Raw genomic sequence first — 27,888 nt, 5'->3', positions numbered from 1 at the left:
TGACAAAGAGCTCGTCGTAAACAGTTACGTCGATGCAAGCTTTGACACTGATCCAGATGACTCTAAGTCACAAACCGGATACGTGTTTTTATTAAATGGTGGAGCTGTTAGTTGGTGCAGTTCCAAGTAGAGCGTCGTGGCGGGATCTATGTGTGAAGCGAAGTACATAGCTGCTTTGGAAGCAGCAAATGAAGGAGTCTGGATGAAGGAGTTCATATCCGATCTAGGTGTCATACCTAGTGCATCGGGTCCAATGAAAATCTTTTGTGACAACACTGGTGTAATTGCCTTGGCAAAGGAATCCAGATTTCACAAAAGAACCAAGCACATCAAGAGACGCTTCAATTCCATCCGCGATCAAGTCAAGGAGGGAGACATAGAGATTTGCAAGATACATACGGATCTGAATGTTGCAGACCCGTTGACTAAACCTCTGTCACGAACAAAACATGATCAGCACCAAGACTCCATGGGTGTTAGAACCATTACAATGTAATCTAGATTATTCACTCTAGTGCAAGTGGGAGACTGAAGGAAATATGCCCTAGAGGAAATAATAAAGTTGTTATATATATATATTTCCTTATATCATGATAAATGTTTATTATTCATGCTAGAATTTTATTAACCGGAAACTTAGTACATGTGTGAATACATAGACAAACAGAATGTCACTAGTATGCCTCTACTTGGCTAGCTCGTTGAATCAATGATGGTTATGTTTCCTAACCATAGACATGAGTTGCCATTACAGAATGATGTGATTGACTTGACCCATCCATTAGCTTAGCACAATGATTGTTTAGTTTGTTGCTATTGCTTTCTCCATAACTTATGCATGTTCCTATGACTATGAGATCATGCAACTCTCGAATACCGGAGGAACACTTAGTGTGCTATCAAACATCACAACGTAACTAGGTGACTATAAAGATGATCTACAGGTGTCTCCGATGGTGTTTGTTGAGTTGGCATAGATCGAGATTAGGATTTGTCACTCCGAGGTATCTCTGGGCCCTCTCGGTAATGCACATCACTATAAGCCTTGCAAGAAATGTGACTAATGAGTTAGTTACGGGATGATGCATTATGGAACGAGTAAAGAGACATGCCGGTAACGAGATTGAACTAGGTATTGAGATACCGACAATCGAATCTCAGGCAAGTAACATACCGATGACAAAGGGAACAACGTATATCGTTATGCGGTTTGACCGATAAAGATCTTCGTAGAATATGCGGGAGCCAAATTGGACTAGGGAAGGGGGGGGGGCGCCCCCTTTCCTTCTCTTCTCTCCCTCTCATTCCTTCCCCCTTTCTCCTCCTAGTAGTACTAGGAAAGGGGAGTCCTACTCCTACTAGGAGGAGGACTCCTTCTCTCCTGGCACACCTCTAGGGCCGGCCGGCCTCCCGCCCTTACTCCTTTATATAGGGGGGCAGGGGGGCACCCTAGGATACACTAGTTGATCATTGATCCCTTAGCCGTGTGCGGTGCCCTCCTCCACCATAATCCACCTCGGTCATATCGTCGTAGTGCTTAGGCGAAGCCCCGCGCCGGTAGCTTCATCATCACCGTCATCACGCCGTCATGCTGACGAAGCTCTCCCTCGATATTCAGCTGGATCGAGAGTTCGTGGGACGTCACCAAGCGGAACGTGTGCAGATCGTGGAGGTGCCGTACTTTCGGTAGTAGGATCGGTCGGATCGTGAAGACGTACGACTACATCAACCGCGTTGTCATGACGCTTCTGCTTACGGTCTACGAGGGTACGTGAACAACACTCTTCCCCTCTCGTTGCTATGCATCACCATGATAGATTTTGCGTGTGCGTAGGAAAATTTTAAAATTAATGCGTTCCCCAACAGATTGATGCACATACCCCACTACTATAATCCTACACCCCTGGTGATGTGACGGGTGTAGGGTGGTGCTGCAAGCTGAACCGGCGGCAGCGTGACCGGTACTACGGCAGCGAGGTCGGTGCAGCGATGGCCAGCCAGCATCTGCTGCAGCTAGTGGAGTGATGCCATGCTGCGAGGTGCCTCATCCTCCTTATCGCCATCAACTTAATGGCTACCTCACCGCACCTCCACCCTCCTGTCGTGGCTTTGGTGTTAGAGATGTGGATTGCTCGGAAGGGTCAATGTTGCAACCCAACACCCGTGGTTCTGTGAATAGAGACAAGTAGAAATGCGAGCTGACCAGTGACGGGGAACACGTGTGCCCGACAATGTTTTGAGCGACATGAGATCTGTTGCGAGCGATGATCATGGTGCAACATGCGTCGGGGTCTCAGCTCAGGGAGCCGTATTGGGACCAGCGGTGCTACGGGGCATCAGTGAGTCGTGCAGGATCAGGGTCAATAGGTGCTATGGGCGTCCGCAAGTCATGCTGCGACCAACGCCGATCGGTTTTACAACACGTCGACATGAATGTCAAGCAGTGCTACCAGCGTTGAGCCGTGCTACAACCGGTGTCAAGTGGCTCTACCAACCATGGATCGTGGTGCTACAACATGTGACGAGTGGCGCTACCAGCCATGTGGTGTGATGTTATGGGATACTAGATAGAATCGGGTGGGTAAGATCCGCTGTAGTATTTCCTCATCTGGGCCCAAAATTGTGTGATACCCGCTTTTGGTGGAAGACTACATGCGTGATTGATAAATAGTGAACTATCCAAGATGCTCCTGAGAACTCAATATACTGAAAGACTAGTGTAGTATTGCCTCGTCTAGCCACTTCTCCCACAAAACTGAACGGCCCAAGTTAACATGACGTATACTCATCTTGAACCCAATTATTTTGTACTATCAGGTCCCATACTTTCTGCACCTTTCATTCACCTAATTATTGTGTACTCTTCAGATTTAACTCCCACATGTTTATTTACACATCTTCGCCCCACCTTCTTTATTTATGCAAGTCATTTTGCTTTGCCAGCCCTTCAAGTGCGAATGCTACGATGTTGTGAATTCAAGTTTGAGCCTAGACACAAACACCTGAACAATGAAGCCAACTGAGGGTGATTTCTGAACGAGCTATAGTCAATAGACCTCCACGAGACCACGATAGATGAGCAGATTTTTTTTTTCATTTTTTGCCAGCTCAATTAGTAGTGTTTACATTGGCATGAGAGGTATCAGGAGGAGTAAAGGTGTGACCGAGCAGCAAGCTGGGAAAGCCAAACAACGTTTCATTTCCTGCAGTGAATAGCGGTGGTGATTCATTACGGTAGATCGTTGCTAATCCTGCAATAGATGCCTACCGCATCGCAGTCAACATGTACACTCGGGCGCATTTCGCTTCACCATGTCTTGGATGCTTCACCTGCGTTCTTATTGTACAGGTAACCCAGGCAATGGTTCTGTGCACATAGACTCTAGATTCCGGGTGTCACCGGTAGGTATCATTAGGTCACTTCCAATGCATTCGTGTTTAGATAAGATGCTAAACATATTAAAAAGTTTAACAACTAATGTCAACAATGCAAGGTGTTTCACTTGTTGGTGATAAGCTTCTCTCATTTAATGCTTTAGTAGCTAAACTATTTTATGCATTGAAGGATTTCTTTCATTTAATTGCTTTTGCCTAGGTTTACATGCTTAGCATTGGTTCTTTCTGGGGTCATCAAACTCACCTCTCTCTTATTTATTACCTTGCCATATTAGATTTTTTGCTTACATGACAACCTTAGCACCTATATAAAATGGATCATTGGGGAGGGCTTTAAGCAGTGGATGGAGCCGGGGCTGTCTGGGCATACTGATTCATTGTGCTTCTCGGGTGGTGGCCATGTCTGTCTACAACCAGTGCAGGGCGCTCGTTGTTTGTCCACATGCATGTTGTCGACACGCAGCCGTACTTCCTGCTCTAGGCGAGCTGCTAAATTTGAAGCCGGTTGATATTCACCAGAAGTTTAGTTTGATGCGGTCCATCCATGTTCAAAGTCCTACTAGTGGTACAAATGAAGACTCCTGTTCATCATAAGCTTTTTCCCCTTCTATTCCTATTAATCAGAACTATATATACTAAATTTTCGGAACAAATATAACGCAACAAATAAATTACAACCATGGGAAAACAATTTTCCTGCATAAAAAATGGAATTCTAAAATAATTGTAAGGTAATAAATCTAATTAAGGGGACGCAGATATAGAAGTGATAAGAAACCTTTGTCCACCACCATTGGTCGAGCAATTACGATTATAACATTGAACATTTGTGCGTTCATTGCAGATTTTTTTTTCAAACTGAAGTACTAGCTGGTTTTTTTTCTTACGTTTGAGTCGTTCTGATTTGAAAAGCAGAGTGCTAAATTTATGTCTATTTTAGAAGCTTCTAAGTTAGAGCTCTTTTATGGTACCCTGGGGTAAATTCTGACCGTCAGATCATGAAATCGTACGGTGTGTGGTGACATATACTGCTCCAGTTCTCGCGAGCGGTAGACCATGCACTGGTGAGCTCCCGTCCTCCAGTATAGATATCCTGAGGGCATTTTGGGAAGAAAAAATCGACAGAGGTAATCAGCCCGGCCGCGTGTCGAACAGCCCCTTCCGTCCCTCGTGTCCAACTAGCCCACCCCCCCCTCCCCATCCAATTTCGTTCCCTCCCCTCAAAAAAAAAATTCGATTTCGTCCCCATCGTTTGGCCCCGATCTCCACCGCGCTCTAGGGTTCCGGCCGCCGCCGGCGAGGGCCTGCCATTTGAGGCGCTCGAGGAGGATTCGCCGTCCCCCGACGCCGCTGCTCCCCTGGACCCCGTCGCGCTCCGGGACAGGCCTGCGCTCACCCCTTCCGGCCGCCGCCGGCGAGGGCCTGCCATTTGAGGCGCTCGAGGAGGACTCGCCGTCCCCCGACGCCGCTGCTCCCCTGGACCCCGTCGCGCTCCGGGACAGGCCGGCGCTCACCCCCGACTTCTCTCGCCTCGTCTTCTCCATGGAGCTCCCCTGCCGACGGCCCACGCCGGAGCTTTGGGCCGACCTCCCCTCCGGCAGCACGCGCCGCCCGAACCCAGTTGGCCGCGTCGGCAATTTCAATATTGCGCTCTCACAGTCCGGCTCTGCTCGTGCCAAGCTCTAGGTATACGTTCTAATCCTCCTTGCAAATCATAGGCTGAAATTGGATGTGATTTGCTTAATTCCAGTAGTAGTTTCTGAGAAATATATATTTCATAGCACGAGCACGTAGTATGAGAGATTATTAGAGCAGTAGTTGTACCTACTACGACATGTATTTTGCCGTTGATTGTACAAGTACACATGTACATCTCTGAATAAAGAAAAACCTTATTGCTGAAGTTATAGAACAGAGGTGGTGTTGTTCGACTTCCATTATGCAGTACCATTTCTTGCAAAATACTTCCAATTTGAATAGTTGTCGTTCAGTATTTGCCTACCTCTAATACCATTCCTCACAAAATACATACACCTTTTTTAGTGTCTGAATTTTATTATCTGTTGGTGATCAGTTTTTCGTACTCCAGCTCTTGGATGTGCTATCCTCCCTTCTCACTCTCGGGCTCCAGCAGCAAATGGACGAAAAGCATCACGAAGCAGCTCAGCTCCATCTTCTATAGTTATTTCTTGAATCTGTGATATACTATATAATGCATTCTGTAGAAAACAGAATGATGTTCATTGGAGCCTCTCTCTTGCTATGTTTCTTCCATTTGTTTCTGCTCTAAGAAAACTCCATACTTGGAAAATGTCTCTTCATGACTTCTTCGAAGTTTTTTCTGTAGTTTTCAGTCTTGGGTGCGTGCAGTTTCTTCATGTCACATCTGAAATTTGGGGCCATGTATGTACATTGTAATTAGCAGGGCCTTCCCTGTTTGTGATACTAAATGAGGTACCTCTATATATAGGTTTGCACCGTGTCATTTTTTCCTGTCATTAATTGATCTTCATACCAAGAAAATCCTGTTGGAGGGATATCGTGCATACTCTGGTTTTCAGTGCTTTTTATGAGAAGAGGGTTTTCAAGTAATTATTTTTATCGTTGATCTGAACAACAATAATACTTTAGGATTGATCAACACCTGTGTAATATGTAGCCTGAGTTGTGGCTCATGGTAGTACACCACATGATTGAGTACCTGAGATGGAAAGCCAATCATTAAGATTTTTTTTTCCGTAGACAATTACTAAGTATTTTGAACATATTTTTCCTGCCATCTATTTTTTTGAAATTGGTTGCTTGATTAGAAATACTGACTGTTAGTATATACTCCCTCGTCCCAAAATTCTTGTTTTATTCTATTTGCAACAATTGGCGATTGGTATGAGTACTTATTGACACATCAGTCTAAGGTTTGAGCTTGTGATGCAACTGTGACTGAACAGTGTCGAATGAATTCGTCAGTTAGAGCGTGCATGTACTTGAGTGTTTGGTAGATTTCTTCTCTCTGGTCTTCAAAAATACCCAAATCGACGCGTATTTTGTCATGCTAGTACTGATCAAGAAGGTGTTGACTTGTACATTCAGTTCACATGGCCGAGATATTCACTTGTTTAACTTCACACTTATTAATTACAGTCCAGGATCTGCTAAACCTTGCAAGTACAGGAGGATGAGTGCTCTCTGTCCTACAAGTCAAAGAGGCCTCCAGGTCAAACAATGCTTGCTGTCACTAGAAACCGATCAAACTTAAAATTCTGTGCGAAACCATGTGCTTGAGATTTCCCACTGAAATACTCATGTACGTGCTTTATAATTATAAGTTTCTCCAGTTGAGTCTGTCTACTTTGTCATGACTAAATGATTCAAAAATAGGGATCGCACCCCATGACTGCCTTCTATTTAGTTTAGATCAAGCTAAAACTTGTTCCTGAATTTCGTAGCCACTTATATGTTCAGTTGTGTGATTTGCAGGCTGAGACCTTGCTAGGTTACTTGCGTGAGCAACGAGAAGGGGGCGGCTCCAGAGCTGGACCAGGCGGCGCAGCTAAGAGCATGGCTCGGTAACACGCTGGTCATGCGACAAAGCTACGAGCTTGGCTAGGCAATGCAACACTGATATGGTGAAATGCAGAAAGTAATGATTGGTTTGTACTAGCAGGTAAACATAAATTCATCGTTGCAGTATCTGTTCCCACTTTGTAATGATGTCTACAACATTTTATTCACAACATCTGTTTCCACTTTGTATCTGTTCCCACTGATTACCTGATTGACCATACGAATTACAGCAACACCAACACTAGCTTATGACTTGAACATGCCTTGTGTGGAGAAGGGTGGTGATATGGAAGCTTGCCCAAGGCATGCGTTTTAAAATACATGATAGAGCATTAAAGAAAGCCTAGAAATGCAATAGTTCATAGACAAATTTAGTTCATCTCCCAAAGTAAGCTGCAATCCTACAAGTGGATGGTTCAAAGTGGCAAATTCTAAATTGTAAAACTTTCTAAAGTTCAATCAGAACTTCAAAAATACAAGCGTAAAGTTTAAACAAATCATAATCCAAATTTTATTCTAGAAAAAGTAGCAAATTGTAACAGCATTCAGCTCTCTTCATCCTTCCTTCACGACTTTCACTATCTTAGTCCTCGCCATTTCGCCGTCCTTTCATGTTCAGTGGAGACTTCACTAGGAGGGCAGTGAGTTGTTTCCTGAACCCGGGGATGTCATCCTGCGTAATAGGTTGAGTCAGTCTTATAGTTGTAACAACGGGAATGGTATGGTTAAATTAAGTGTGGACATCGTACCGCTGTGTAGGCTCCATCTAGATTGTTGCCTGTAAACTTTTCCATATTCTTTACCGCAAAAAGCCCACATGACATGCTGCAATCATATGGATTGTTATAAATATTTTTTTACTATGAATACTAAATGTGTGATTTTAAGTGATGTGTACAGTACCTGTCTTTCTGTTGTGGTATGTTTTTGATAACTTGAACTTTCCAAGTGCTGATGTTGAAATCCTTCCAAGTATCGACTTTTCGGCCACCATGCCGATATGCTGCTTCCATATGGAGTTGCATGCCTTTGAGCTATAATAAATTAAGAAGCATAAGACATATAATATGAGAATTAACTCTCGGTATGTAGTTACTAAGCATTGAAAAATGTACCATGTTTTCTAGTTCCGGGTGGCCTTTCTTAAACTGTTTTATTGGTGATGGCATCGAATCCAGAACTTGCACTGCTCTTTTTTTGGCATTGACAACTGCCACGTACCAATGCTTATTCATCATATTCATAGGAAGAGAAACCTGCATTTTAGACATAATTAGTTATGTACCATTTAGTAATTGACTTAGACTACTGTGACTTACCATATCATGGGAAAGGTACTTTTTGCCTAAAGTACTAGTAGACGTTTTGTTCCGTAAAGCATGGGTATAACTTGGAACACTTCCGTCTCTGACTAGCACACCGCTTACTGATGCTCTCTCTAGGAAGATATTCCCGTCGGCCCATACATCTGGATTGGGGCGCATGTGGCGTACCCATGTTATGGCTGCATCCAAGATCTGAATCGCAAAGCAGTAAGGAATCGAAATAGAAAATAACAATTTGTTAACTATTTAAGATGTTAGCACATACCTTGCATTGCAGCCATCCGTCCGTACTACTTGGAAAGGTTGGTGCTGTCAAGCATCTAAGATCAGCGCGATATAGATGAATTTCATCAATTTGTACCAACACTTTCGAAGAGGGGGACGTATTGACATAGTCAATGACCTCTTCAACAATCTTCTCATCTGGAGCATCATCCGTTCCTGTTCTGGGAGTACTCATGTCTTTCGGAGTTTTCTTGCCTCTTTTAGGTTTTTTGGGTTCATCAAAATAAATAAAATCCTCATTATTTGCAAATGCGGATTTCCTGTCTCTCTTCTTCTGCCCTCTCATTGTAGACCCTCCTGTTCCCTGCGTATCCAAGGTAGGAGATTTAATAAAAAAATAGTGACTCGCACAATTAATATACTTACTTACGTCTGATTTTCATGCATCGTCTCTCTCAAACTCCTTTTGCACAGTAGTGATGTCATCCTGAGCAGCTTGCAAGTTTTTGTCACTAGTGATGTCATCTTGAGCACCCTGGAAGTTTTGCTCACTAGTGATGTCATCCTGAGCACCCTGCAAGTGGTAGGGAGGAGCTTGTAAAATGAGAAAAATAACTCATATAATAAATATAGTTACTAAATTACATCAAAGTCTGAGGCCAAGTCACGGCCATGAAGGGGCGACGCAACAAATTTGTCGCTGTCATTGTACTCGTATTCTGGTCGGCTCCAATAGTCCTGCATAGGTACCTAGTTGTCATTATTTTGTACATAGGAAGGAAAGAGTGATTAAGTGTGTGTTTGGATGGTAGGGAACTTACATTGCCGTTCAGGTTTGTGTATAGCCAGTTCCTCATATTTGCATTTTCCTGCTCTAGGTGCCTGAATTTGCGCAACATTTGTACGTGGGTCTGAAGGTGCTGCTCCATCAAGTCTCTTCTCACTCGGCAAACGAGATCATGAAGCTTCATCACCATCTATAGGCATATTAATGAGAAAATTATTAACCCTTTGGTGCACGAAGAAGTACAAAACTGAAGAATAACAAATTACCTTTGAATCTGTCGGTGGCAATTCATCAAACAACTCAGGTGTCGGCGACCTTGGTACCTCCCATGGCTCCTTTAGGTCATGTACGGTCTGAAATAAATTGATGAAATTGGTTCCTATTTTATAATGAAAATAAATATGGAAGAATAAATACAAATGTTGTACAATACGTAATTTATGTACCTCTCCGGCCTCAAGGCCGTGCTTATCAAAAATAGCACAGACTTTGTGCACCTTCAGCTCGTCCCAGTATTGGACGAGTGGTCTATCTCGTTTGCTGTAATCAATTGTTCTGTCTAATCTATCTAGACGACGCTTCTCCCAGAACCAAAACTGCAAAATGTGGACGTTAGTCATTGTACAATATTGTGCTACAATCATACATCTATATGATTAGTGTGAGGATCAACCTGCAGCAAGGGAAGGTTCCCCTCAAGGTTGACTGTACCCTGGAGTGCTGTTCTTTCAGGATTTTTTCTCGCTTCATTATACTTGATAATACACTTCATTAGATGATCATGTGTGAGCTTCGCAAAGTTTATGGCCTTGATACTTTCCTTTGTCTGCACAAGCGGCACATAAGTTGAGCTAACATATCTTTGAGTTGTTGGGCACAGTATGATCCCAATTGAATATAAAATGAAGGTTTGGAGGAACTCTATTCCATGTGTGTTTGTCTTTATATGTGATTTTAACATATTCTGCAGCTCTGCAATTTGTATTCTCCGCTCTCCATATTCTCGGGAGACACTGTATGCCCGGTTCACTTCTATTCCTTCGGGTTCAACCCCTATCTCCCTTGTAGGTATACCAAATATGTGCTCCACATCCCGTGTGGTTATCGACAGTGGTTCCCCATCAATGATGAAGGCGTCACAGGTGGGGTCGTATAGCTCCGCTATTGATCTGCACATGTTCCCATGAATTTTGATAGGAAGGATCCTCAGTACGCCATCTAGGTCGACCTCTTCTATGGCTTTTATCTGGTTTGCAGTGAAATCTTTAGTAATTCCATGATATGCTACAATGGAACAGACTTGTGTTTCCTGATCATTGGATCAAAAAGGATATCAATTAGTATTATTACATAATAAATATAGTAGCAGTTAACCATGCATCTTTACTGTACAATTCCTTCAACCCAAGTTTGATTGCACATCTGACAACTATGAAATAAGGACTAAATAGTCCAAAAATACTTTGGGAAACATAGGCTTGGATATTAATCTGTCAGAACCTACGAAACAAAATACTTTGCTCTAATATACAAATCTAAGAAACGAAATACTCTGATATAATATGCACATCTACGTAACAGAATACTCTGCCGTAATATTGATCAGGTACTGAATTTCCTTACAGTGTTCCTTTTTGCTTGTGATTTCCCTTGTGCTGTTGTTGACTTCGCCTTGTCGTTCGTGTTCCGAGGTGGCGGATTCCTTGGTGCCGGGTACCTTTGTGGCAGGTTCTGTGCTGGCTGGTTCGCAGGTGGCGGGTTGGCTGCTGGCGGTGGTGGCGGCATCACTGATGGAGGTGGTGGCGGGTTCGCTGATGGCGGTGGTGGCTGGTTCGCAGGTGGCGGGTTGGCTGATGACGGCGGTGGCGGGTTCGCTGATGGCTGGTTCGCTGGTGGCAGGTTGGCTGATGACGGTGGTGGCAGGTTCGCTGATGGCTGGTTCGCAGGTGACGGGTTCACTGATGGCGGTGGCGGCGGGTTCCCTCGTGGTGTCTTCCGTGGTGGTGGATGATAAGAGAGATGCTCCATGAACGAACTATGCAGTGTCACACAGGCAACTTTCTGGAGGGCGTCGTGGAAACGGCGGCGGCGGAAACTGGAGGGAGATTAGATCGAGCGTATTAGTAGTATGATGGGTTTCTGTTATTTCTTTCTCTGGATATTGGCAGCTTAACTCCCTTTATTTGCGGGACAGCTATACCTAACTCCCGTGCATGGCAGTGTGCAATACATATCTCAAGTGTCAAAAAAGTTAAATAAAAACTCCAATATATATCCCCTCACTGTGGTAGCAAATCGGGTTTACGTACTAACCAATTTCATATCTCCAGTATCCCTCATTTTTTTCATATCTCGAGTATTTTTTTATTTCTTACAAAATTTTCATTCAACAATTCCAACACCAAGAAGCAGCACCCTCGACCGAGACGGATCCCTTGTATCAGGCTCAAAAGTCCAGGTTGATCGGGCATGCACACATGGTGGGCAAAATTTGATGCCATTTCATGCAACGCCATCACGTACATTATGTGCAACTAAGACCGTTCGGGTCTGCCGGAGATGAAGTTTGAAAGGCGTTTTATTTTCCAACTTAATCAAATGAGCTCAATCTTTTTCCACGCCCTCACAGCACCAAGCATGCATGCCAATTTTTGTTGATTTCCGATATTCGATGTATTCTTTTAATGGTTTTTGGCTGAAAAACCATAAACACCGTCTGGACTGACGCAACGTGCGATCGGTGTCCGAATTCGTTCAAATCTTGTGTGGGGGTATAGAATGGGCATGCGCACATGCTGGCAAAAGTTTGTGTCATTTTATGCATGCCATCATGTATTTTTTCAACTCAACGAAATGAGCCCGAACTTTTTCCACACCCTCACAACACCATGGCAAGAATGCATGCCATTTTTCGTTGATTCCCGACATTTGATGCATTTTCTAGGGTTTTCCTGGTGAAAAAAACCCTAAAACACTGTTCGGATGTGACGCAACGTGCGTTAGGTGTTCGGCTTCGTCCAAATTTTACATGGGGGGTATAGATAGGGCATGCACACGTGCTGGAAAAAAATTGATGTCATTTCATTCATGCCATCACGTACATCATGTGCAATCAGGACCGTTCGGGTCTGCCGGAGGTCAAGTCTCAAAGGCATTTTCTTTTCTAACTCAACCAAAAATGAGCCCAAACTTTTTCCACACCCTCACAGCACCATGGCAATAATGCATGCCAATTTTTGTTGATTCCCGACGTTCAATGCATATTTTAGGGTTTTCCCGATGAAAAAACCCTAAAACACCGCCCGGACGTGACGCAACGTGCGTTTAGTGTCCGTTTTCGTCCAAATCATGCGTGGAGGGATAGATTGGGCATGCACACATGCTGGCAAAATTTGGTGTCATTTCATCCATGTCATCACGTACATCATGTGCAATCAGGACCGTTCGGGTCTGCCGGAGGCCAAGTCTCAAAGGCATTTTCTTTTCCAACTCAACCAAATGAGCCCAAACTTTTTACACACCCTCACATCACCATGGCAATAATGCATGCCAATTTTCGTTGATTCCCAACGTTCGATGCATATTTTAGGATTTCCCCGCTGAAAAAACCCTAAAACACCGCCTGGACGTGACACAACGTGCGTTCACTGTCCGTTTTCGTCCAAATCATGCATGGGGGAATACATTGGGCATGCACACATGCTGGCAAAATTTGGTGTCATTTCATCCATATCATCACGTACATCATGTGCAATCAGGACCGTTCGGGTCTGCCGGAGGCCAAGTCTCAAAGGCATTTTCTTTTCCAACTCAACCAAATGAGCCCAAACTTTTTACACACCCTCACAGCACCATGGCAATAATGCATGCCAATTTTCGTTGATTCCCGACGTTCGATGCATATTTTAGGATTTTCCCGCTGAGAAAACCCTAAAACACCGCCCGGACGTGACGCAACATGCGTTCACTGTCCGTTTTCGTCCAAATCATGCATGGGGGAATACATTGGGCATGCACACATGTTGGCAAAATTTGGTGTCATTTCATCCATATCATCACGTACATCATGTGCAATCAGGACTGTTCAGGTCTGCCGGAGGCCAAGTCTCAAAGGCATTTTCTTTTCCAACTCAACCAAATGAGCCCAAACTTTTTACACACCCTCACAGCACCATGGCAATAATGCATGCCAATTTTCGTTGATTCCCGACGTTCGATGCATATTTTAGGATTTTCCCGCTGAAAAAACCCTAAAACACCGCCCGGACGTGACGCAACGTGCGTTCACTGTCCGTTTTCGTCCAAATCATGCATGGGGGAATACATTGGGCATGCACACATGCTGACAAAATTTGGTGTCATTTCATCCATATCATCACGTACATCATGTCCAATCAGGACCATTCGGGTCTGCCGGAGGCCAAGTCTCAAAGGCATTTTCTTTTCCAACTCAACCAAATGAGCTCTAACTTTTTCCAATTTTTAGGATGTACAGAAGGATATTAGGTGACTCCAATTATCTGTACAAAATAATTTGCGACCCTAGTTATAATATTTTCCAAATATAGGGTGTATAGTTTTTGGCACGAAAATTAAAGAACGCACGTGGAGTGAAAATTTCACAAGTTTTGGGCGAGATTACACCTGACTAATTGACATGAGAAAATAGAGGAGTTTGCCTAATATAAGTAAATGTAATCAAATCCCTAAAAAAAAATATTCAAACGAGTGGGGCAACGCAAGACACCTTATATTTCGAACTTTTTCTAAAAGATCTATACACCTTATATCAAGGAACGGAGGGAGTATTTTTTTATTGCGAGCTATCTGAAGTGACATAAATAACTATATATCTGAAAAGTTACATAAAAAATATTTGTTCATCTGGTTACGTTGTCTAGTAATGTCCTCGAGGTCACGGGTTCGAATCCCATTATGGACATTATTTATATTTTGCTTGTAATTATTCTTTATTATCTGTAGCCCAAAACGGTAATTCATTTTATGATTTTCACCTATTGCCTCCTTTTCAGTGTATACTTTGCATACATTGCAACCATCCGTCCAGATACCGCCATAGCCAACTTTTCAGCTCAAGAACAGAATATATAACTCACCCAAGAAATTAGAAATTGACTCGCGAGATCATATGAACACGCTTACTATGCACTTCCTAATCCCAATAAAATGACCTTCATGCGATAAGATAAATCATTCAGGAAACACCAACACAATAAATCTTCTGCCACACAACGCAACAAAATAATGGTTTCAGGAGATGCATCAATAGCATGAGTAGACGAGTACATGAGCGGCACCACCACTAAAAAAATCAATTCATATAAGTCTGGCATTATAAAAGTCAGGCATTATAAAAATAAAATTCACTTCTTCGGAACATTGTTTTCATTCCAAATCTCGTTAAACGGCTTCCACCTCTTGTTGGATGTCTTGGATGGAGCACCTTTCGGTTTAATTATTTTTGGATTCCGGACATTTCCTGGACATGTTTGGCTTGACCCTGAAAAATATGCTGGAAGAGGGCCCAGTGATGCCGCCTCATTTTCCCCACCATCTTCGCCCCCTTCAGCTATAATACCCTTGAGAAAATCCACCACCTTCTGTGACGTCTCCTGGCTGTTTGAAGCTTTGAATAAATACAGACTACAAATGTTCCGGAGTTCATGGTAACGATCCATCCGCTCAGACCATTCATGCATATTACCATTCCTCTCTGAGTCAAATGCGGACTTGCCTACCATCGTCCATCTTGTTGAGACACAACACCTAGGAATGCTGACTAAGCCAAGGTATTTTAGAACAGAAAAAATGTGAGCGCACGGGATCTCCTCCGATTCCATCTTCAGACAACGGCAATTCAAGCTCTGAAGCAACGGGCCTGCCATGACAAACCTCACATCATACGTCACATGCCTACTCTCTTTGCGAGCTACTGTATATAGAACAAAGGCATCATTCTTGGTCACTTCTGCTACTTCCCATTTTGACAACTGCATGATTTGATGTTTTACCTTCTTGAACATCACTGGAGTATAAATGAGAGCAGCACTTCTCTCAAGTGGATCAGCTGTTAATTCAGTAAAAGGCACTGTCAGTGAAGCTGTAGCATCCAACTCGGCCTCATTCTTGCGGATACGCGATAAACAGTGATCTGAATGCTCTAGCAAATCAACAAGTGACATTCTCCTATCCAGATTCTTATGAAGCCTAGAGTTTAGGCTTTCGCTACGCTGATTGCTCTGCATGCCAAGGAAATATCTACCTTTCGTATAGGCCCTAGACCACTTCTTCCTCAGCTCGTACATCGTCATAATCCAAGCATCTTTTTCAGAGATATCATAATCCACCATAAACTCAACCCAACGTCTCTCAAACTCATCGACATCCCAGATGTGATAAACAAATTTCCTAAAATCCTTGAGCTTTTGCTTCCATAGGTGTCGTATCATGTTTTGCTCAATGTGCCAGCTGCACAACCGGTGATCTGTATTGGGAAAAACCGCCGCTATTGCCTTCGCCATTGCATGGTCACCATCTGTGATAACTGATCTAGGATGTTTCTGCTGCGTTGACTCCAAAAATGCTTCAAGCAACCACACAAAAGATGCCTCGGTCTCAGCTGAGACAATACCGAAGCCAAACACGGTCGTGCTGCGATGGTGATTCACTCCTATGAAGGGGACAAACGGCAGGTTGTATTTGTTCACACGGTAAGTGCTATCAAAGATCACAGACGCCACCAAAGGCATCGTAGTCAATCCGAGACTGTGCGTCTGCCCAAAAGATGTTCAGCAGATGCCCTTCACTATCAGTTGTGTACTTGTAAAAAAATTTGCCATCCATGTCCTTTCGGGCTGCCATATAACGGAGCACAAATTCGGCATCACGGCCTTCTATCCTTTCCTTCTTGTACTTGGCAACAAAATTATACAGGTCCCGAGGTATAAAGCCTACCTTGCTGAAACCACCACTATCCTTCTCCATTACTTCCATTATTTGATGTGTTCGAAGGCTACCAATTCCATACTCAATGACATCAGCCTTTTGCACGTCACTCAGCCCACGATGTGACCTTATGTAAGTTGTCTGCTCAGGCTTAGCGAGTAGATGGTTATGTTCGTCCACAAAATCTTTTACAAACCATTCACCATTATCCATACGAAGCTCGATCTCCATCCGAGCGCCACATCCACAACGTGACAGCGGCCTAGGAGTTCGCACCCGTTTAGTCTTCTCAAAGTGCTTCCTCGCCCGATATCCTTCTTTAGAGCAGACATAGAGGCGCCGAAAAGCTATGTTCGTGTCCGATTTCCTAGTCAGTTCTTCCTTTCTAACACCAAAACCCTTTGACCGAGCATATGCATTATAGTAATTGTAACCTTCTTCCTCGCTGCCAAAAATTTGACTGACTACCGTGTCATATTCTGCAATGTCCTCCAGGGTGGCACTCCCATATTCCATGTCAAACACTGCAATTAATAAAGAATCAAATCTCACTTATTTGAATTCCACTTGTGAAACTGAAACTCGTTTCAGTATGAAGAATAAGATAGCCTTAGTATGTCGTGCTAAAAGTATGAACAATAAGATCAAAATGCATCAGTAACAATGCTTGCGTATATAATCAAACAGAACATTACATATACTCCAGTATGTCATTGAACAACATTTCTTTTGAGACAAATGACCCACTGGTAAACACCATGTACCAGATGACAATGCATTCCGTAAGAACATTTCTTTTGACGAGCATGCACTGCAGGATCTAATTAACTCTGATTTTCCCCATCATGCAAGATCTAATTAACTGTGATTTTTTCCATCCTGCAGCACTACTCAACATGATTTGTCCATGAACTGAAGACATGCCAATTCTACTTTAGTGTTCACAAGAGTAATCCTTACCACGTCCAGATACAGGGACGCGCCGCAGAGGTCCACGACGGCGAGCGTGGATATACAAGGGCGGAAGCAGCTTCGTCGACTAGGGTGGCGCGGCCGCAGGAGCAGGGCTGTGCGTGGGAGAGTGGCAGCAACTGCCGGCGGCGCCCACGGCGGGGAGAAGGAGGCGAGCGGCGGCGACTGGCGGGGTGGCGGCGGCCGCGCGAGCAGGGCTATGCGTGGGAGAGTGGCAGCGACTGCCGGCGGCGCCCACGGCAGGGAGAAGGAGGCGAGCAGCGGCGACTGGTGGCGCCGGCAGGGCGGCGACTGGCGGCGGCGGCAGGGAGAAGGAGGCGAATGACTGGGTGTGCCGTGTGCGTACAAAATGGGCTGAAACCTAGGCCCGTGGCAAAAATAAAACATGTCGCCCTTAATTTTGATGCCTATCCTACCCTCAAGAATTCAATGGTCAGATTTGGTTATACTGGTCCATCCTGCTTCAGCGGTATAGGGTACCGTAAAAAAGCGAGATATACGACTTCCACATTTGCTTCACGAGCTCGCAAAAGTTTGTATAAATCGTGGTATACTGAAGACATGCGCACACTTTGTTAACTTGGAAATAAACAATAACCATATACCTATCTATAATGCATTCAAAACAATCTTATAGAATTCACTATGAATGCAAAGTTAACTTATATCTGTGTTTCCTTACTTCGTTGATTATACGTAACACGTTAAACAACAATACCTTACTACCTCCTACTTGTCTGTAAATTCAAACTGCATTATCTCTTTAACATTGTTCGTAATGTTCTATACATCCTCCTTCCCACTTACTACTAGTGTGCCGGAGTACCACTTGCCGTTACTCTCTTAAAGTTCTGACAAGTACTTATTAATAGCAGATTTGTGTACGACACGTGGAAGAAAATAATAATGGCAGATAATGAGATTTGTTGCTAGCACCGTAACAATTTGCTTACCGAAAAAGGGTTGCCCCCGCTTTATATTATAAAGCAAATATCATCACATACATCCAAGCGAACCTATACAAACACACCCACGATGGCACACAACACACACCCAAAGCAAGATACAAATGTGCCGGACACCGACACACCGCTCGGACGACAACCAAGCAAACTAGAGATGAACCAAGAAGAACTACTTGGAGCCACCGAGGAGGGGTGAGACGGACAATGGCGGAGCAAAGGACTCCAGGACGATGCCTCCCAGAAGGGTACGACCACGGATAGCCGCCACCATCCGATCCGAAGATCAAGTTTTCACCCGGAGCCACATGGAGGAGTGGGAGCACCACGACAGAGCCTTTAGGAAGGATACGACGTCCGTGGCCGCCACCGCCGCTGGCCAGTACGAGGTCTGGGCAAGTGATGGACCCCGACGATCACACTTCTCCGACACCCCCGCTCCACCCACCACCCGCAACCAAGCCCCTCACGAAGCCATGGCTGCCCGCCCGCACCTGAGATGCAAGTTCCGCCCTCGAACTCCACGCCTCCCGCCACCAGGGCCGCCGCCCAACATCCAGGCACCCCCAAGACCATCCAAAGAGGCCAGCTTTGTACTAGAGGGACACCCCTGACCGATGTCCCGCGGCAGACGACCCGCCTTGAGCATCGCCGCCCATCCCTCCAGCCAACCTCCCCACTGGACACACCCCTGTGCCGCCCCATCTCAGCAGCCGTCACAGAACAGCGCAAAGCCACCGTCGCAGACCCGGCCATCGGCGAGGAGGACCCCCAAGGACCGCCGCTGACCACCAAGAAAACTCACTGGGGAGCCCATCTGCTCTGCCACCGTCGTCAAGCCGGCGGGACGCCTGGATCCCGACCAGCATGCCCACCAGCTACCGATGTTGCGCCTCCACCACCACCAGCCGCGGCCACGGTAGGAGCGGACGCCCGCAGCCCGCGTTGCCCTCGGCCCGTGTCGCCTGGGCCCAGATCTGGCCGTCCGTCGCCGCCGGAGTCCACCGCGCACCACTGCTGCTGCGTCCTCTTCACGCCGCCACCCACAACCCGCGTCTCCGTCGTCGTGTGCTACCGCCGTGCCGCCACACCCCGAGCCAATGTCGCGCCGCCGCCCGACCCTCAGGCCCGCGCCCGCCGGGCTGAGTGGGGGAAGGAAAGTGCCCCGCCGCCGCCAGCACTGGCCGGGCTTTGCCTGCCAGTCCGTCGAGGCGGCGGCGAGGTGAGGGAGGTAGGAGGAGGAGGGGGAGCTCGAGGCGGCGCTAGGGTTTCCATGAGGATGAGTCTATAGGTTACTCATTTACCATGTAGTATGTTGTACAATATGTCCAATTAATCTGTATTACGACTCAAAAACAATAATATGTATTAGCTAAAAAAAGGAGAAAAATACCCTTTTGAAATTTTCCGGAGGGTATGGTGTACCGAAGCAAAACTCACTCCAGCTCTTCCTTCCGTCCATATCTTAATTCTACAACCATAGCACTATCTTAACACGCTCCAGTTTTTTTGTACTGATCTGAAACGTTGTTTATTTACTCACCCTCTTGCCCCCTCCCTATTTATGCAAGGGTCTTCCTTTGTGAGTATGTCTCTCTGACCAAGATGAAAAGCACTTGAAGGTTACTTTTCGTTGGTAACATCACCGAGCATTAGTTCGTCATGGGAGGTATTGGGATAAATAAATATGCGAAGTTGTCGTTTTCTCCGATAACGAATCAGCAATTCAGTTCTTTGATTCATACAAGATGTTGAGCGTGGTGTGCACCAACGGCATCTGGTGGTGAAATCTGGGGGGGGGGGGGGGGGGGCATTTGTGCTAGTGTGTGTGGCGTGTGGAGTCCAGTCGTTTTAAGCCGTGCTTGTATCTAGGAGAAAATTAAGTCTAAAAGAAATGGAATATTGAGCTGGAGAGACTTCTCCTCACCGACCTCCCCGTGTTTTTTCCTCCGAGTTCGCTCATTTTGTATCCTCCTCATCTCCAGCACTAGCCGGTGGAAACAAAGCCTTAGAGACCTTTTGTATCCGCTGTGCATCTCCACAAGCCATCAACATGAAATTCCGATGCTTGGATGTGCTATCTCATGACGACATGCCGCGGGTCTCCAAGGGAAAATCCATCTCGCCATACTCATCCTCGAATAAATCCCTGTCCCTGGGTATTCTGGCCTACAAGATGACATGTTTGTGTTCACCCCTCTGCATGAATTCTGTCTAGGTCTTACATGTAAAATAGAGGTATATATACAAGTTTGCAACGAGATTACTTTTGAAGCCCTTTGGAAAATTGGGCCTATTACAAGATGTTTGCGTAGCTGCATCTCAGCAACTGCTGATTCAATCCTTCGCTGCACGCTTTGGGCTTTGGGAGGCTTCCTTGCCACATGAGGTTAGGTGCCATCGTAAGATTATTTGTCCTCAGGGTTCAAGCTCAATTCTTCATAAGCAAGCTGTACACATACGTTCGACTTAAGAAAATCGCTTCTTGCCTGTACACGTACAGAAAACATCTACAAATTTACACAGCACATTAACTCCAAAATGAGTGAAATTGTTTCAGTGACGGTGAGAGGTTTGTGCAGCCTTTCTCTGTACTGCTGCAGCTACCAATTTTACTCTGTGTACCTGTCTTGTCCTGATATTCATTTTACTCGCATCTCATAATTACGCATTTCATGGTTTCAGTTTTGAAGTTTTGATTACTAATCTTTATTTATCACACCATATACTATCACTCTTCATCTACTTCTCTCTAATAGCATGCATGAGTCCAGTTTTACCGTTTAAGTGTGTGCTGTAATCCCAGTCCAGGATAGGTTCGGAGTACCTAGACACCCCAGCTGCTCGGCCTACCGACCCAAAAAAAGATAGCATTGAGATGGCCATAGACAATCAATAATATTCCCATAATACTAACCAAAAAAAAAAGATATTCCCATGATACACAACTGGCAAAATAGTCAAAGAAACTGGTCGGGAGCTATTTAAAGTTATTTTGAGAAGCCTATTCTCTCCCAAGAAGAAAACCAATTATTTTGTACTCTCAAATGCTCTGTTCTCTACTACCCTGATTTAACCAAATTATTTTGTAGTCTCTTATTTATTTTTACTACCACCTAGGCACCTACACATTTGCAGACCATGGTCTTGTTTTCATTATTTATACAAGTTATTCTTCTTCTGCATCCCTTGAAATGTGCATACTATGTTTTATGAACTCAAGTTTGAGTTCAGGCACAAGCACCTCTGCTCTTCAACACACTAACAAGAATATTTATGAACAAGATCAACGGGACCTCCAAAGGTATATAGATGAGGAGAATTAGTACACGTTTTGCTAGATCACTGACCCGACCCCTTGGAATGAGAGGTATCAGGACAAATAAAGGCACGAGCATCATGCAAGAGGGAAGTGACAAAGAAACGAAGAGTGGATTTTCAGCAGACGACCTCCTTGGGCTTATCCCCATCGTCCAATGGCCTATGGATCCATGACAATAGTGTATGCACACCAAAAATCACTCATTCTCTTCTAATGTATTATTTCAGTAGCCATTTTCACTAGTGTTTACCAATGTTTTGGCTACCGAATCCTAAGAAAATTCCGAGGGTGGGCGAGAAACGCGGATACCACGAATTCCGCAGAAAAACCGCTCAATTTTTTTAATGTAATTTGAATTCATATTTTCTGAGCTAGGAATATGTTGAAAGTGAGCTCAAGTACTTCACACGCTTGCTGTTAGCGCAGTGGCAAGTTCTCCCCGTCTGTCTTCAACGTATTTGAGGTCGATTCTTCTTCTGTGTTTTTAAATTTTTATTTAGGAGTTGGTTAAGCAAAAAGAAAACCAACGCCCTGCGGGTTGTGCAGGGAAGGGAGGGGCATACTTACCACCAAACCATAGCCAGTTTGTTGTTTCCGTAGAGTTTCAGTCCTACTTGACCATACTGTAGCTGTTCAAATTCAAAATTTTCTAAAAATTCGACTTTTTTTGCTCGGTATGTAGCTTTCTCGTGGGGTAGCGAGAAACGCGGATACCGGGCGGTATCCGAATTTTCCGCCCGATACCCAAAACCCTGGTGTTTATTCACGAACAAAAGAAATTGTAAACTCCAGACCAAGTTTTGCTAAACACATGTGACTGTGTACACTGATCTCTTTCTTGGTGCCTTGAAACTTGAAACCAAAAGGAAATGTATGTTCTTTCAAGCAGTAATAATTCCAGGTAAGTAATTCAGCAAATGTTCACAAATTAGCATTTTTCGGAATGCACTAGTTTCACTGAAAGTGTTCGCTCAATCGACACGCTCCATCCCACCAATTAGTTCCCGAGTTCACTTAATTAATATTGAGTTTTGTGTTGCTTCCTGGAATGCTGGTTTTGGTTACTCTTGATTTAATTTAAAGGTTGGAACATATTATTCTAAAACATATTGACATAAGGAGCTATTTGATCTTTTTGTTTTTTTGCGGGGAGAAGCTATTTGATCTATTGGAACCACTCTAAAGGTTGTTCCATAATTGATATGACACGTCTCATAGATGGTCGAGAGAAATTTCATTAAGGTCTATGAATAAACTCCAAGAAATACTGGAACATGTTCTTTTCTACCTGATGTGGGAGTACACACTTTTAGTAAACTTCTTTTGGGGGTAAAGCACAAGCTTTATTAGGCACTAACGTTGGGCATGTCACCTGTCACAAATTTGCATCAAAAACATATTTCAATTTCCTAATTTAAAATAATGGAAATGACAAGAGGGTTAGTCTAGACATAATTAGCTCGCTATGGGCCAAAATCTTTAGAGCTCCCATCTTTACTCATTTCCATGATTTTTCCTTTGCATTTATCCCTTCTGAAACAGAAATTGAGGATATATAGCATAAGAAACCAAAAACAGTACCGCAATCCCTTAATATAAATATACTCACCCTCCGCGCCCCCTCCATATTTATGCAAGTCTCCCATCCAATACCTGGAGCACCGAACAACTTACTTTGTGTCCAGGTTTTACTATTGTATAATACCGAGTCTACACACACAACAGCACAAGTAGATATTAGTTCAATTATCTTTTCTAGTTCGTCAACAACCGAAAGGATACTCAGGGCAACTATACAAGTAGTTTGGTGTGGGAGGCATCAGGAAAAGCAACTATACAGTACAGTTGCATGTACGTCGGCTTAGAAAACCAAAGGATACTTGAGTTCATCCAATCTGATGTGTCTCCCTTTCAGAATGCACAGGGCGCCATCTTGCGCTGCCGATAATCATTGCATGTGCTGATAGAGACTTCTCTTTAGGCTTGTGGAGGACTTGCTCTGTTGAAATACCTGTAACATACGGCCCATAGGCCGGGGCAGCGGGGCGCCCGCCCTGGGCCCGAGGAGGTAGGGGCCCCGACCCAGGTAGTAGAACCCAGTGTGTTTTTGTCTCGGGCCGAAGAAATCTAGAGAAAAAAAATATAAAAGGGCCCAAGGTGCAGTCATGCAAGTGTAAAGCCCATTAAACTGGTGGACATGCGAGCAATACTCACGCAGAAGTCAAATCGGTTTCCACTGGAACCACAAGTACCTCGTTCTCCTCTGTATTCAATGACTCCTCTCCTCCCAACTTATCCTAAATTCACAATCCATGAACAACGCCGCCGTTTCGGTGTCTTTCAGATTCCAAGGGCGTAGCAAGCGATTAACGGGTGATCATCGATCCTTCCAATCAGAGAGATCTGCATCTTCCCTGTAATTCTCTTCCTTAGTTTAATGATTCTATTTCAAATAGCTTTGCTCTCCATCTCTGGCTCTAACTCCTTCAGATCTGCTGACTTGCATAGGTCTTCTTATAATCTTCTGCTCTTCATTGGTTCTGAGAAAGCATTAAGGGGATTAGGAGAAGGGGAGAGTTTAATTCAATTCATGGTGTTGGCTTCTCATTTGTGCTGACTATTGTGGCATTCGTACAAATTCACATTATGCCATATTGATATCCAGGTGCTTTTCTGATCTGTATTGAACATATTTTACGTGCCTTATATGGTGACATGTCTTGTCAAAAGCATTTCTCTAGTAGTAGTGATGAAAATATTGGGGAAAACATGTATAGATGAACAAGTAGAATTCCCAAAAAAATTGGTTGACAATTTTTTACCAGACGAGTAGTTCTTTCAGGAATCACTGCAACTGGCAATATATACAGTAAATGTTTGAAATTCTCTTGGTCGATAAATAAATTGTAGAGGTAGTTTTACAATTCAAAGATAATGGATCAATCTATTCCATCTACTGAATATTTACTTTGGTTTTGACATACAAAATATTTTCAGTTCATGTGTGTCAAGAAAAAAAATCAAGGGCCCTTGTTGTCTTCCTGCCCCGAGCCCCGTATATATGTGGACCGGCCCTGACATACGTGTCAGTGTTTGGAGTGGTTGTAATGCTACGATCTGTTTAATATAGGTACGGTTATATCTTCTCTGTAGCTTTCTTCCAAGCCAAGTCAGATTAAACGAACGTAGCTCTTGTAAACTGTTTCCCTAATTATTAACACACACGAGTCCCTGCTGCACCTACAACAAACTATTCCACGGATTTCCACATGCTCATCAACCGTGGAGTTGAAATCAAAAAGATATTCCACGTTCCGTATTACATTTTTCTTGTAAGACATAACTACTAGCTAATTTTGATCATTTTTAATTAATGTAGTTAATTCTTACTGTCAAACAAGATATGCATCAGGGGATAGATAGGCGCATGGTTTAAAGTCTGTATTCGGTTGTAACTAGCCTTCTCATCTCTTCTTATCTCATGTACTTCTCCCTCAAGTTATGTATCTCCAAGAAACTTGGACGCGTATCAGGACTCACAATCCTCTATATAACACGTAACACGTCCCCCACGATAGGGTAAGACATTGCTGCTCTCGCACATGGTATCAGAGCCTTCTCTTCCAATCTCATCCAGCCTAGCTCATCGCCATTAGTGCCCTAGCCATGTCTTCCTCCGACTCCTCCCACCCAAACCTCAACCAACAGGTCACGGAGAAGCTTACCCGCACGAACTATGTTCTGTGGCGCACCCAGATCGTGCCGCAGCTGCAGGGCGCGGTGTCTTCGGCTATGCCGACGACACCACACCGGAGCCGGCCTGACTCCTCGTCACCAAGGACAAAGACGGGAAGGAGTCCTCGCGCCCAACCCTCTCCACCCAATCTGTCCAAGGAGGTCCTCGTGCAGGTGACCGCGATCACCACGTCGCCCGCGCTCTGGGCTGCTCTGGCGGGCATGTTTTCGTCGCAGTCTCTCAGCCGGGTGAACAACATCTGCACGGCCCTCATCAAAGCGCAGAAGGGGAACCAGTCCATGGCCATCTACTTCGCCCACATGCGCGGCCTCGCGGACGAACTTGCCGCGGCCGACAAGCCTCTGCAAGACGACGAGCTTGTCTCCTACATCCTCCATGGGCTGGACATGGACTACCAGCCCCTAGTGTCCACCCTCGACGCCCGCATCACGCCAGTCTCCCTCGACAAGCTCTTCTCTATGATGAGCAACTTCGACCAGCGCGTGGCGCTCTTCCAGTCTTCGGGTGGCTTCAAGTCGTCGGCTAACGCAGCCTTTCTTGGCCGCGGCGGCGGCTCCTCTCATCAGCGCGGATCACCTCGCAACAGGGGCAAGACCTCGGGCGGGAACACGGCAATAGCAACTCCAACACTCGCGGTGGCGGACGGCCCTCTTCTGGCAACAACAGGGGCCGTCGTGGTGGCTCCACCAGGTCACGGCCGGATGCACCTCGCTGCCAAATCTGTGGTAAGCTAGGGCATACGGCCAAAGACTGCTGGCACCGCTACGATGACGATGGTGACTCCTCCCAAGACGAGAACAAAATTGCTGCTGCTGCGGATGGCTCCTATGGGATCGACACCAACTGGTATGTCGACAGTGGCGCCACCAACCACATCACCAACGAACTTGAAAAGGTGACCATGAAAGAAAAATATCGCGACAAAGATCAAATTCACACAGCTAGTCGTGAAGGTATGAGGATAAACCACATTGGCCACTCAATTTTTCATACCCCCCTAGAAAAATTCATCTTACCAAAATCTTGCATGTTCCTAGTGCCAATAAAAGTCTTCTTTCTGTTCATAGAATTGCTCTTGATAATCACGTTTTTCTAGAATTTCATCCATATTTCTTTTTGATCAAGGATCAGGCCACAAAGAGAGTCCTCTATCACGGTAGATGTGGTCGAGGGCTTTACCCGTTGATTTCGGAGCGCACAAGATTCAATAAATAAGCTTTTGGTGTTGTCAAACTCTCGTCAACACGATGGCACGATCGTTTAGGACATGCTTCTTTTGCTTTAGTTGAAAAACTTCTTAGGAAAAATAAGCTCTCGTATGTTGGTGAGCGCAATGTTGAAACTATTTGTGATTCTTGTCAGCGAGCTAAAAGTCATCAGCACCCCTATCCAATTTCTACTAGTGTGTCTACTCGACCATTGCAATTAATTTTTTCTGATGTTTGGGGACCGGCCCCTAGCTCTGTTGGTCGGCACACTTACTACGTAAGCTTTATTGATGACTATAGCAAGTTTTCGTGTATATATCTTCTTAAGAAAAGATCCGATGTTTTCCAAGTGTTCAAAAACTTTCAAGCACTTGTTGAGCGTAAATTTGATTCTAAAATCATCGCTGTCCAATCCGACTGGGGAGGGGAATACGAGAAGTTGAACTCCTTCTTCCAAACCCTTGGCATCTCACACCATGTGTCATGCCCCCACGCTCACCAATAAAATGGCTCAGCTGAACGCAAACACCGTCACATTGTTGAGGTTGGCCTTACTCTCTTAGCTCATGCATCCATGCCATTAAAGTTTTGGGACAAAGCGTTCCTTACTGTTGTTCACATTATCAACATGCTCCCTAGTCGTGTCATAAATAACGAAAATCCAGTAGAACGCCTTCTTCATGTCAAGCCTGACTATTCCACTCTTCGTGTGTTTGGGTGTGCATGCTGGCCTAACCTATGCCGATACAACAAGCGCAAGCTCATGTTTCGGTCAATCCAATGTGCTTTTCTTGGGTACAGTGCCCAACACAAAGGTGTAAAATGCCTTGACATCTCCACTGGTCGAGTCTACATATCACGCGACGTGGTTTTTGATGAGACCAAATTCCCTTTTTTCGATCTTCATCAAACGCTGGTGCTCTACTTCAAAAAGAAATTATTTTGCTTCCTCCAAATCTCTCCAGTTATGATCAAGGGGGCGTTCATAATTGTTGTGATCATATGTTGGCTAACCCTCTTGCGCATGAGTCATCTGATGATGTTACAGGAGCACCAAACTATGGAAACAGAGAAGAAAATGGCGAAGAAATCAACCCAAACGGTGAAGAAATCTATCCAGATGGGCCTCATCGCATGTCTCGCGGTGAGGGGAGCATATCCCCCTCGGGATCGGAGCTGCAGATGCCCAGGCAATCGCCTCCGGGATCCGTGCCAATAGCCAGCCGCACGCCCGCGCCAGACGCGCCAGGCACGGTCAGTCGCGTGGGCCCCAGCAGCCCGCTGCATGACGCGCGGCCCCCTCCGACAGGGCGAGACGCGCCCCCAGCCCGCACCAGTCTCCCGCTGCCACGCGGCAGCTCGATAGTGGCCCGGACCACACGCGCTTCACGGACCAGCCGGTCT

At 45.0% G+C, this 27,888-nt stretch overlaps 1 protein-coding gene and 1 long non-coding RNA gene across 2 annotated transcripts; both read left to right on the top strand.

The window, feature by feature from the left end:
- The first annotated feature begins 1,840 nt into the window (after positions 1 to 1,840).
- LOC125524463 lies at positions 1,841 to 3,581 on the top strand. The gene is made up of 2 exons (XR_007290761.1): positions 1,841 to 2,817; positions 2,944 to 3,581. It is a non-coding gene; the product is annotated as an uncharacterized LOC125524463 (long non-coding RNA).
- Positions 3,582 to 3,740: 159 nt separating this feature from the next.
- Positions 3,741 to 5,872, top strand: LOC125519242. The gene is made up of 3 exons (XM_048684108.1): positions 3,741 to 3,797; positions 4,579 to 5,082; positions 5,486 to 5,872. The coding sequence occupies exons 1-2, from the start codon at positions 3,741 to 3,743 to the stop codon at positions 5,080 to 5,082; spliced, it is 561 nt and encodes a 186-aa protein (XP_048540065.1). The 3' UTR covers positions 5,486 to 5,872.
- The last annotated feature ends 22,016 nt before the right edge of the window (positions 5,873 to 27,888 follow it).

This window comes from Triticum urartu, chromosome 7 (assembly GCF_003073215.2).
Source record: "Triticum urartu cultivar G1812 chromosome 7, Tu2.1, whole genome shotgun sequence".
NCBI lineage: Eukaryota > Viridiplantae > Streptophyta > Magnoliopsida > Poales > Poaceae > Triticum > Triticum urartu.
The sequence above is the reverse complement of the archived record's forward strand: the minus strand, read 5'-3'. Positions and strand labels throughout refer to the sequence as shown.

Coding starts and splice junctions, on each gene's coding strand:
- LOC125519242 (XM_048684108.1), top strand. CDS start 3,741: ATGGAGCCGGGGCTGTCTGGGCATACTGATTCATTGTGCTTCTCGGGT. Junction 3,798..4,578: donor GCTTCTCGGGTGGTGGCCAT/GTCTGTCTACAA, acceptor GTGTCCAACTAG/CCCACCCCCCCCTCCCCATC.